We start from the raw sequence: 12,036 nt of genomic DNA on the forward strand, positions 1-12,036 counted from the left end.
TTAAAAGTTCTCATTTTTATGTTCTTTATTTATTCAATTCTGAGTTCTCCCTAGCAAAATTCCCATCTCCATTCTGGCAGTTCCTGCTCATCCACCCACACACTCTTGACAGCATTTCCCATGCAGATTAACATCATTTGTTGCCACAAATTAGCAAGTTTGTAACATCCATAAGGCAACATTGCTACTTCTTTCACACTTTAAATCCTTAAGCAGTGGCGCTCATATGTTTTTTTTCGTGTTTCCCACACACATCATCCTTCCATTACCCTCGTATACCGTTAGATACACTGTTGCCATCCCACAGCTAGTTTTCGTTCAACATTGTCACATTTTCAGACTCCATCAGATCAGGCTGTAGCACTCCCTTATGTTTTTTCATTGTTACATCCCTATATAAAATAACTTATGAGGCCCAAATGTTTGCCTTACAAACATAAGAAAAACTGGAGAAAATGGATCAGTTGTGTTGATTCTTGTGAAAACTCTTGATACCATTTTAGTAATAAAATCTTAGCACATATTTGTACCTTGTACCTCATCTTTGTATCATATTCCAGATAAAAACATGAGACTCGCATGGGAAAACTTGTCTTTATTGGAAAATATTGTCTGATGCACTTAACTTTATATCATTGCACAATGACTATCATTTTTTTTCCTTGTTTCTCTTTGTTGTTCCTGATGTACACGTTGCACTATTTATAAATCAAAAAAATATTGTATCCATTTTCCCATTTAGATATCAGTGCATGTCTCTGTTTCTATCTCAAGGCTTACAGTATTTTATCTCTGTGTAACATGTATTGATATCAATAAACGTATTATTTAAAAAAATATGACTCTCATGTCTACTGTCACATTTATTGTATGTATAATTTGAAAGCAGTGTTTTCTCTTCTTCTATAAATCTGTAATTTAGGAAAAATGTATTACGAAGAAAACACAAGCGCATAAAATTACTTTTCTTCCTTTTTATTTTTAGCTTTAAGTGCTACTGAATAATACAGACATTTCAATTTAGTCAACTAGAAAAATAAAACAGCTGAAGAGCACAGAAAACCAGAGATGTGTATTTATAGGAAAAATGAGCCGGGGTGAGTAGTACATGATATATTTACATGTGAAAACGGATGCGAACAATGATGAATGAAGAACCTCAGAATTATACAAAGTCACCAAAAAAACATTTTGCCTAAAGATCAATTTTGACCCTTCAAAACAAAGGCACCCGCCAGATAATGCAATCTTCAACAAGTGGTTTTGAAACCAACGGTGTGTGTCGGTATATAGACTTTGGTTAAGCAGCAAGCACCAGTTTAATGCCACCGCCAATAACAGGTTACAACTGAATGCCACACGTCTGAATTTAAAGTCCGGAATACAGCGACAGTACTTTTAATAGTACTCAGTAGGCTTTATATGAAACAGATTGACTGGCGACATCAGGCTGTAAAGTAGTTGAGACAAGTTTAAAGAGCACTGACAAGATCTACACTTGGGCAAGCCTTTCCACTGTCCTCCTGTACTCAGTCACCAGCTCCTGATAGCTCTCCTCCAGTTGCTCATGCTGTGTTTTCAGATCTATTTGGTTCATCTGGTTAGTAAGCTCCTCTGGTTTTAAACACCTTCTCATCTTGGCCATTTCTCTCTGATTTTTCTGTGGAAACACAAAAACAGTTTATTTTATATTGGTACATCTGCCATATTCCTGTGTAGAACCGCAAAATATGGAAACACGGGTACTTGTTCCGCTCTTGGAATTTAGTGATGCCGTCTCAGATGCAGTTGAGGATATATTTTTGCAACACAGGAAGAGTAGCAGTTGATATGGCTGGCCCCAGGCCCCATTCACACCAGTGCGGATGCGTTTCAGCACGAATTTTAAAAGGGCGGTTTTTATTTGCGTTTCAGCACTGAAATGCAATTAAAAACGCACAAGAAACCATTGATCAGCGCGTTTACTTTGAAATCTATATGGAATCTGCGCTCAGGGAGCATCTTGGGTGGGAGGCGGTTCAGATCGTGCAAAGGCGCATGATTGCATGAACAGTCCCCATAGGAATGTATGGGGTTGTTCATGTCAGCGGTTCAGCGCTGACAAATCCGCATGACTGAACCACCCTGGTGTGAACAGGGCCTAAGTGAATGAAAACTACCATCATTTTAATTTTTTTGCAGTGATTAAATAATTATAGCTGGTTTTAATACTTAATTTTTAACAGCAATAACCTGTGTAACACAGTTTTTTTGTTTTTACAAATATGGAGATTTCCTTTAACAAATATAGTTAATGAAGTCGCTTATACACCCTGCTTCCTTTACGGTTAAAGGAACTGTACTATTGACTGGATACAGCAGCAGGAGGAGTCCAAACAATACTGCTACCCAGTAAATAAGCTTAGCACGAAACACATGCTCTGTGATAACCGTTATTGATCTTAATACCAGGCATCTCCAGTAGTATATGGCTAGAAGGTATGAGAAAAAGTTCAGATTAGGATTCCATCAAAACAACTATGATAGAGACTGCAAACACAGCCATACCTTATATGGGCCAACAAGTCTCTTTTTGATGTCTAGTCTGTAAGCCCTGGATTTTTCAGGATCACTCATGTCTGTTGCACGAAGTCGAAGAATTTCATAAACACGTCTTGCATGTTGCTAGTGATTAAAATAGGCAAACAATACAATAGAACAATGTTACAATCTTTTCTCTTTTCACAGTAGAATTTTATAAAAAGGCATTTGGCAGAAATATAGCTATGAAACAACAAAACAGCAGAAAAAGCTTTAAGGATGCTGGAAATAACTTAGTAAGGATGTGTTTCTCAATTTCTGGGACACGTATCTTGAGTGGTACTTGGCACTGTAGATAATATATACGTGGTAAAGCTCTGCGTTAATGTTACAGACTGCCTTCTAGAAGAATGTATTTACACACATCCTTAAGCTACGAGATGCGCCCCACCCTCCTTCCCTAAAGATACTGGTTTCACCACACTGGGCTTGTTTTACTATAAGAGTAGAGGCTGTTCACTCTGCAAAGTGAATGGCAGTAAAATAAGGTGAACCTGTGTATACTCTGAATTTTAGCGATGCACTGATACTAGCATAGGTATCGATACCGAGTATTTGGGCAAGTACTTCGAAGCCTAAACTTCCAGTATCAGGAAGCCAGTGAGTCATTACACGCTTCCTGGCCAATCAGGAAGCTGGGCAGCTTGTAATGACTCGCTGCCTAGCTTCCCGATTGGCACGGGAAACTGGCCAATCAGGAAGCCTGACAGCAAGTCATTATCTGCCCCCCCAGCACCCTGATTGGCCAGAAAGCCGGTTTCATGCTCCCTTGTCACCACATTTTAGGCCTGAAAATTACATAAAACCCCCAAACATTATATATTTTCTGAAAGCCAAGACCCTATAGAATAAAATGTTGGTAGTTGCAAATTTTTATGTTGCACGACATTAGCGAACTTATTATCAAACCCAAAAATGTAGTAAAAAATTAGCTTAAGTAAAATTTAGTACCCCAAAACACTATATAAAACCATTTTTTGGGTAAAATATAAAAGATGAGGTTACAACAAGTAAATAGATACCCAACATGCCCAGGATAAAAATTGTGTGCGTCCGTGAAACTGCAACAGATTTCAGTACCGCAAAAAGTCCATAGACGAAGGTCTATGTTTAGAGATATGTGTAACTATTGGCCCTAGAATTATTGCTCACACTCCGGCGCGAGCGGCGATACCCAACATGTGCAGCTCAATCGTCTGCTCGAGGGGAACTTTAAAACATTTTTTACAATTATTTTTACATTTAAATTATTTATTCTTTTTAAAACAGGTTTTTAAACTTTACTTTAATTGCTATCACATAGGGGGGCTTACAAGCCTCCCATGTGATAGCATATTGGTGGTGACAGGTCCTCTTTAAGGTGATGCTGGGGGTCCAACAGACCCCCTAGTGTCACCTTTACACTCTAAATAAGCTATTGAAGTGCAGATCGCACTTCAATAGCTTATATGGGCTTCAGGCGCTATGCCACCAGAATTGCTTCTACTGTAAAGCCAGCCGCAGTCTCTACAAAGCTGAGCAGACTCCCGGCGTTCTGTTTAACCCTATCAGACTTTATGATTATCCTCAACATCTGAACAATGTAACATAATCATTGCTTGCTGGAAGCAATGCATGATGGGTTATGTAGTCCTGAGAAATCGAGATTGCATCACATCAAGCAGCGGGGAAAGAGAGATGCAAAGCCCACTGGAAATCAAGGAATTAATTGAAAGTGATGGGCAGACAGAAGGCAGGGATTTTTTCTAGCTTTGATTGCATTATCAAAGACAACTCTAGTATGTATTCCTATTACAATGCTGGGACTTTAGGACTCCTTTAATGCTAGCCAATATGGCAACTTCTAGCACAGACCATATAGAATCCTGCAGGTAGAGTGCAGCATACTTCCTCCAGTTTTCCTATCCATTTAAGGAAATTCAAAGAGTACATAATGTATATTTTTATTTTGTATCAGAATTGAAAGTTCATGCTTTTCCCACTATATGTCAACATTTCGAGGAGAGTAAGCTAAATTCCCATGAAAGCCAGATAATCATATGGAATAGTCTGCAGCATTCATGTCAGGAGGAAGGGGGAAATGTTCAGGGTTTAGGAATTTGTCCGAGTCAACAGCATGTCAATGTAAAGAGTAATACTGTGCTCAGCAAATCATCACAGGCAATGCTACAGCTAAAGTACCTTATTTATCTTGAGTTTCTGTTGAGCCTCTGTCACCATTTCTTGACTGAACCCTTCAAGAAGTTTTTCAGGAGAGAAGCATGGCAGATTCTGGCAAAGCTTTGCAAGAACAAAGTCTCGGAGCCTGACAAAATTTTCTGATGGATCTTCAGCTGGACAAAAAAAATAAAAGAAAATTTCAGTTATTGTTTTTTTTTCTTCCGCAACCTCATATTTGTCTTACATTTCTGTCAACAAATAAGCAAGCACATAAGGAGAAAGGCCGGAAGGTTGCAACCATTATTGGTACATCTGGATCAAAACCTAAAAGCAAAAATGTAACATATTGCAACTTACTAATCACTAAACGTGTGGCCGCATTCGTTTTCTTTTTTTAGGATATTTTTTTCCCCTTTATTTTTTTAACTAGTGATCCGGCCACTAAGTCTGCGATTTTTCAACTTGCTTTAGCAGACCAAGCTGTCCAGCAGGAGTGGCAGCTAGAGGGTTGAGACAAACCATTTAACACTGACCGGGGTGTTCACAATGGTCAGCTTTTATCCATTTACATTAAACCTTCATCCCAATAGGGGGGAAAAAACAAAAGTGTTGCTGTAATTGCTTAAAAAGCATTAGAGAATGATTGGATTTCACTTGTTAGTACATCTAAATCTGCAAATTAATCAAACACTACCTACAGGCAGGGCCGGATTTCCCACAAGGCCAACCAAGGCCCAACCTCGGGCGGCAGGGGTGTGGAATTCCTGTCGTCCCACGCCGGAGACATGCAGTTTCGGGCGTAGTTTTCTACATTTAGTCCTGCTTTGAGCAAGCAGGGCTAAATGTAGAGCGAAGAAGCCGCTTGTTTGTTTACAAGTGATCTCGCCGATAGGTAACAGGATAAGAGAACCTGTCACCTCCAAATACTATCACACCGGGGATTGTTAGCTCCTGTGTTATAGCAATAAAGTTAAGTAAAATAAAAAAAATTATAAAAAAAATGATAAAATACAAAAGAAAAAAATAAGTAAAAAATAATAATGTGATAAAAAAGTAAAACAAAAATAAAAAAATGAAAGGATAAAAAGATATAAAAATTTGAAAAAGTAAAAAAATAAGTGTTAAAAAATTAAATCTCATTGACCCCCCCCACAGGCTGCTGCTGTTTTTTTTTTTTACAGGATCTGCGAATGAAGAAGCTACATTCCCACCTGCCACTGCGGCAGAGGGACTTGTATTTCCCAATTGAATACAAGTGCAGTGACATCACTGGCACCTCCTCCCGTTCATGTTACTGAATGTCCATACCAAGGTATGGACAGGAAGAGTCTGCAGGAGCCAGAGCATTGCACCCATGATCCACTGATCGCAGTTGCAATGCTTTAATGGCTCCAATACAAAACATAATAAATAAGATGCACATTTTCAATTTTATGAATATGTGTGCATGCATTTTTTTTAAAAAGTGGACTGTAAACAATTATACTAAACAAGTGCTAATGATCAACAATATAACAATGTAGGTAGGAATATAATTAAGTAAAAACCAGCTGTGAAGGAGGATTGAAACTTGGAGAGTCATGTTCTACAGTCATGCTCTGAGGACACTTCAATGTAAAACTCTTACACAATCCTACACAATACCAAATCTGCGAACAGCAACAAGACACAGGGTGGTCTTACTGCATCAACAAGGTCTCTTATAGGCAGAAAGTTTAAGGAAGACAAGTGTTTCCAGATGTGCTGTCCAAGCTCTTCTGCAGAAGGCCAAAAAGCAGGCACTAAGGGAGGACCAAAAATGTAATGGTTGGCCATGGAAAACTTAGTATAGCAGATAAAAGATGCATCACTGTCACTTCCCTTTCCAATTGAAAGATGCCCAGTGACACTATTAGCTCAGACTTGGCAGAAATCAGTGGGACCCAGGTAGCCCCATCTAAAATTCGGAGAAGCCAAGTCATAAGTAGTCTTCAGGAAGACTTTTGGCTAGATAGCCATACCTCCAACATGGAAATAAGGTCAAGTGACTGAAGAACTGGTGTGCAAGAAAATGACAGCAGGTACTCTGGACCTATGAAACTTTTGCACAGCAATATACTGTGTGTGTATACACACACACACACACATACACACACACACACGCCAAGTGCATAAATAAATATTTGGTATATCCACCTTTTGCCTTGAAAAGATCATTACTTCTCACACAGTTTAAGGAACCTGGCAGGTAGTTTGTTCCAAACATCTAGTAGAACTAACCACAGATCTGTGAATTTAGGCTCTCTCAGTTGCTTCTTCGTGTAATCTCAGGCAGACTCAGTGAATCGTGAGATCAGGGCTCTGTGCTGGCTCTTCCAGTACTTTTTGCTTTATGAATTTGCCTGTATGTGTGAGCTCATTATCCTACTGTTGAATTAATTTGGGCTGATCAGATGCTTCCCTAATGTATCAAATGATGGATACATGTTGGCCTGCACTTTTTCGAATTGAAGAGACCATTAATTCTGACCAAATCCCCCATCTCCATGTGTTGAAATGCAGCACCAAACCTGAAAGAATCCTCCACCATGCTTCACTGTTGCCCTCAGACAGTCATTTTTGAACTGTTCTCTAAAACTGCCTTTTGTTACAGCCAAATATTTCGGATTTTAACTCATCAGTCCAGAGTACCTGCTGTCATTTTAGAAATTGTTGCACAGTAGTGTGTGTGTGTGTGTGTGTGTATATACACACTACTGTGCAACAATTTTAGGCAGGTGTGAAAGAATGCTGTAAAGTAAGAATGATTTCAGAAATAAGCGTTTATAGTTTATTTTGATCAATTAACAAAATGGCAACCAAACTGCCTCCTGCTACAGCCAAAGATTTCACATTTTGACTCATCAGTCCAGGAGGTCCTGCTTCCATTTATCTGCACCCCAGTTCCTATGTTTTCATGCATTTGCTGCATTAAGTTTCCTTAGCCAACCACTGAGTCTATGGATCTCAACGTTGCCCGTTTCTTTGTGCTTCATTGAAAGAGCTTGAACAGCAGATCTTCAAACCCCAGTCAGCTTTGAAATCTTTGCTGATGCAGTATAACTACCTTGTGTCTTGATGCTGTGCTCAGCGTTTTTCTTCTGCACAGTCAGCACAGTGCAAGCTCTGACTGGTGATCCGAACCCGCGCTTACACTGGTCCTACTTACCCTTTGCAACAGGGGAGGGGGACATTAAAGTGACCCTAATGATTTGCTCTGCATGAACATTCAATGGTATACTTTAGGCAAATTACAGCATACAGAAAAAGTTGAACAAATTACATGTAGCCAATGGTCGTAGCAGGAACTGTACTCAGAACCCCTTTACTGTCTAATTTATATCTAATGAGTCTCTTTTCCTCTTTTTAACATGGTTTTAATTTGAGGTGTCCCTTCTGACCCCCATGGCCCACTCACATACAACCCCAGCGCATAGATGCACTGCAAAACACCCCTGCCCCAAAAAAAATCTTAAAAGGAGAACTATGAGGTGAGTGCTTTTCACTCACCTCATAGTTCTAGCCGACCTGTGACAATGAGACTGTCACAGGTCGGCTCAGTAGATCGGGAGGTGAGCGAACACATACCGGGTTCGCTCACCTCTCGATCCTGTCACGGCTGTCTGCCGTGACAGGGGGAGGGGCTGGATTCCCCTCTCCCTGCTCCGATCTGCCAGCGCAGACTGGCGGAAGGGACGGGGAAGGGGGCGGATACAGCTGGCTCTGCCTCAAGATAGGCAGAGCCAGCTGTCACTCACGCAGCTGGGCGGATCCCGTTGTCTAAGTCAGGATCCGCTCCGGCTGTGGCGTCTCAGTATACCGGGAGCTGTAGCTCGCGGTATACAGAGCTTATGGTAACGGGAGGACGCTAGTTTGTGTCCTCCCGTTACCCTGAGAACTATGGGGAAAAACACTGACCCCATAGTTCTCCTTTAATGAGACCTATGAGTACAGAAATAAATGGGCATTATAATCCTAACAGTTTGTCATGCACAGCACATCTCACAGCAGCCCACAAAACTTGAGTCGAGCAAAATCTTCATATACAGAATCAAATAAGAAATTAAAATGGCCAAATCCTGTGGCAATTCTAAAATATATACCTAAAGAATATGTGTAAGGATATGAGAAAGCAGCAATCTTTGGAGTGGAAAGATGCAAGTTTCACTTTAATAAGAAATAAAGCAAATTAAACACTTGCATATTTTCCCTTTCATATGATAATTATACTTTGCCAACTCTGCCTTGTTTAATGAAAAGATCAATACAAATAGACAAATGGTCATTTTGAGGTGGATGGATAGACAGAGACATTTACACATCATATTATTTTACTGTGTAAGGGGCTTTCTAATCCCAAGAATTGACACAGCTGCCTGGGAAAAGCAGCCTGGCTACCATTATCCTAAGTCATTAGCCACTCCATTGTACTGTAAGCACATAAATGCCCAGCATTTCAAAGAGAAGGAAACAAAAAGATTTAATTGTTCAGAGGAGTCTGTACCCTTTTACAGCCAAATCACTCGGCCAATCACAGCATCCTTAACCCTATTGAACATCAACAGGTCATTGATAATTTTAGACCCTTAAACATTTACAATACAAAATCTTCTAGACATATATCTGTATGTGTAGAAAGGAATCTTTTTTTTTTTTTACCAAGCAACCTATTTCAGAATATGAAGGCAAGAAAACAAACAAACAAACCCATAACTATAGATGCTCTGCAAAGCTGTCATATGAACAATCTCCTTGCACCTTCATCAACACAGACTGGGTAACTTAAAAGAAAATACATCATTTTTCTACTCGCTGTAAAATCCTTTCTTGGAGACCGTTGAGGGACACAGGAAGTCTTTAACCTTTGGGTTATACTGCCACCTACAAGAAGATTGGACGCTGACAAAAATAACAATAATAGAAAAATGTAGGCCAACCCAGCAGTACCAAGAGCATGATCATAAACACAGAATGGTGTGAACCTGTGTCCCTTAATGGACTCCAGGAAAGGTATTTTATGGTAAGTCCAAAGCTGTCCAACTGTGTGGTGGGAATCTCGACAAACAAACAATAACGGGCCCATGAACACATTAAAGAACTGGGGACTTCCTGCAGCCTAAGGAGCTGCCTGAAGGATCTTACGCCCAAAGCTAGCATAAAATGTGTCCTCAGCGGCCACCGGGTAGAATGTGTGAACAGATGACCTTGCAAATCTGTCAAACAGTTGCTTGATGACAGAAAAATACCCCCAAAAAACTAAGAAGCACTCACAGATCCAGCAGAGTTACTTGACAGATACAGCTGGCTCTGCCTCAAGATAGGCAGAGCCAGCTGTCACTCACGCAGCTGGGCGGATCCCGTTGTCTAAGTCAGGATCCGCTCCGGCTGTGGCGTCTCAGTATACCGGGAGCTGTAGCTCGCGGTATACAGAGCTTATGGTAACGGGAGGACGCTAGTTTGTGTCCTCCCGTTACCCTGAGAACTATGGGGAAAAACACTGACCCCATAGTTCTCCTTTAATGAGACCTATGAGTACAGAAATAAATGGGCATTATAATCCTAACAGTTTGTCATGCACAGCACATCTCACAGCAGCCCACAAAACTTGAGTCGAGCAAAATCTTCATATACAGAATCAAATAAGAAATTAAAATGGCCAAATCCTGTGGCAATTCTAAAATATATACCTAAAGAATATGTGTAAGGATATGAGAAAGCAGCAATCTTTGGAGTGGAAAGATGCAAGTTTCACTTTAATAAGAAATAAAGCAAATTAAACACTTGCATATTTTCCCTTTCATATGATAATTATACTTTGCCAACTCTGCCTTGTTTAATGAAAAGATCAATACAAATAGACAAATGGTCATTTTGAGGTGGATGGATAGACAGAGACATTTACACATCATATTATTTTACTGTGTAAGGGGCTTTCTAATCCCAAGAATTGACACAGCTGCCTGGGAAAAGCAGCCTGGCTACCATTATCCTAAGTCATTAGCCACTCCATTGTACTGTAAGCACATAAATGCCCAGCATTTCAAAGAGAAGGAAACAAAAAGATTTAATTGTTCAGAGGAGTCTGTACCCTTTTACAGCCAAATCACTCGGCCAATCACAGCATCCTTAACCCTATTGAACATCAACAGGTCATTGATAATTTTAGACCCTTAAACATTTACAATACAAAATCTTCTAGACATATATCTGTATGTGTAGAAAGGAATCTTTTTTTTTTTTTACCAAGCAACCTATTTCAGAATATGAAGGCAAGAAAACAAACAAACAAACCCATAACTATAGATGCTCTGCAAAGCTGTCATATGAACAATCTCCTTGCACCTTCATCAACACAGACTGGGTAACTTAAAAGAAAATACATCATTTTTCTACTCGCTGTAAAATCCTTTCTTGGAGACCGTTGAGGGACACAGGAAGTCTTTAACCTTTGGGTTATACTGCCACCTACAAGAAGATTGGACGCTGACAAAAATAACAATAATAGAAAAATGTAGGCCAACCCAGCAGTACCAAGAGCATGATCATAAACACAGAATGGTGTGAACCTGTGTCCCTTAATGGACTCCAGGAAAGGTATTTTATGGTAAGTCCAAAGCTGTCCAACTGTGTGGTGGGAATCTCGACAAACAAACAATAACGGGCCCATGAACACATTAAAGAACTGGGGACTTCCTGCAGCCTAAGGAGCTGCCTGAAGGATCTTACGCCCAAAGCTAGCATAAAATGTGTCCTCAGCGGCCACCGGGTAGAATGTGTGAACAGATGACCTTGCAAATCTGTCAAACAGTTGCTTGATGACAGAAAAATACCCCCAAAAAACTAAGAAGCACTCACAGATCCAGCAGAGTTACTTGACAGGTAAGGGTGGAAACTTATCTTTGAGACCATAAGTTTGGATGACGATCTGTCTGTGCCACCGAGAGATGGTAAAAAAAGAAGGCGATGCACACTAATGGGAGCAGCGGGGAGATGCTTCCTCAAGGATGTTTGGCGAGAATGATGGAGCAAAGTGCAAGTGTGTGACACACCACCCAGAGGGTGACGTCAGCATTAACTCCTTTCATAGCTGAAACCAACAGGCAGCAGTGAATGTAATGGTGCCCAGTAACCAGTGTAAATAGGGTGGCTCCAGAAATCGGAGTCTGGAAAATTCCTTACACGGAACCCAATGCCCAAAGATTACATCCAAGCTATCCCTGCATTGTCCAGTTCAGCGGGGTCCAGATGGGGTACTCCAAAAGTCAGACTGCGGATGGC

At 40.3% G+C, this 12,036-nt stretch overlaps 1 protein-coding gene across 1 annotated transcript in view; it reads right to left on the reverse strand.

Annotated features, from left to right (window-relative positions):
• Positions 1–929: 929 nt before the first annotated feature.
• The window catches only part of HAT1 (histone acetyltransferase 1), a 53,247-nt gene continuing 42,140 nt past the window's right edge, over positions 930–12,036 (reverse strand). Inside the window, exons 9-11 of the mRNA XM_018572311.1 lie at positions 4,762–4,913; positions 2,548–2,664; positions 930–1,660 (exon numbers count right to left, since the gene is read on the reverse strand). Of these exons, the coding sequence (XP_018427813.1) occupies positions 1,493–1,660; positions 2,548–2,664; positions 4,762–4,913 (437 nt within the window). The 3' untranslated portion in view covers positions 930–1,492. The remainder of the gene's footprint in view (positions 1,661–2,547; positions 2,665–4,761; positions 4,914–12,036) is intronic.

The sequence above is a fragment of the Nanorana parkeri genome, unplaced genomic scaffold (genome assembly GCF_000935625.1).
Source record: "Nanorana parkeri isolate BGI_ZX_2015 unplaced genomic scaffold, ASM93562v1 scaffold44, whole genome shotgun sequence".
In the NCBI taxonomy this organism is placed as follows: domain Eukaryota; kingdom Metazoa; phylum Chordata; class Amphibia; order Anura; family Dicroglossidae; genus Nanorana; species Nanorana parkeri.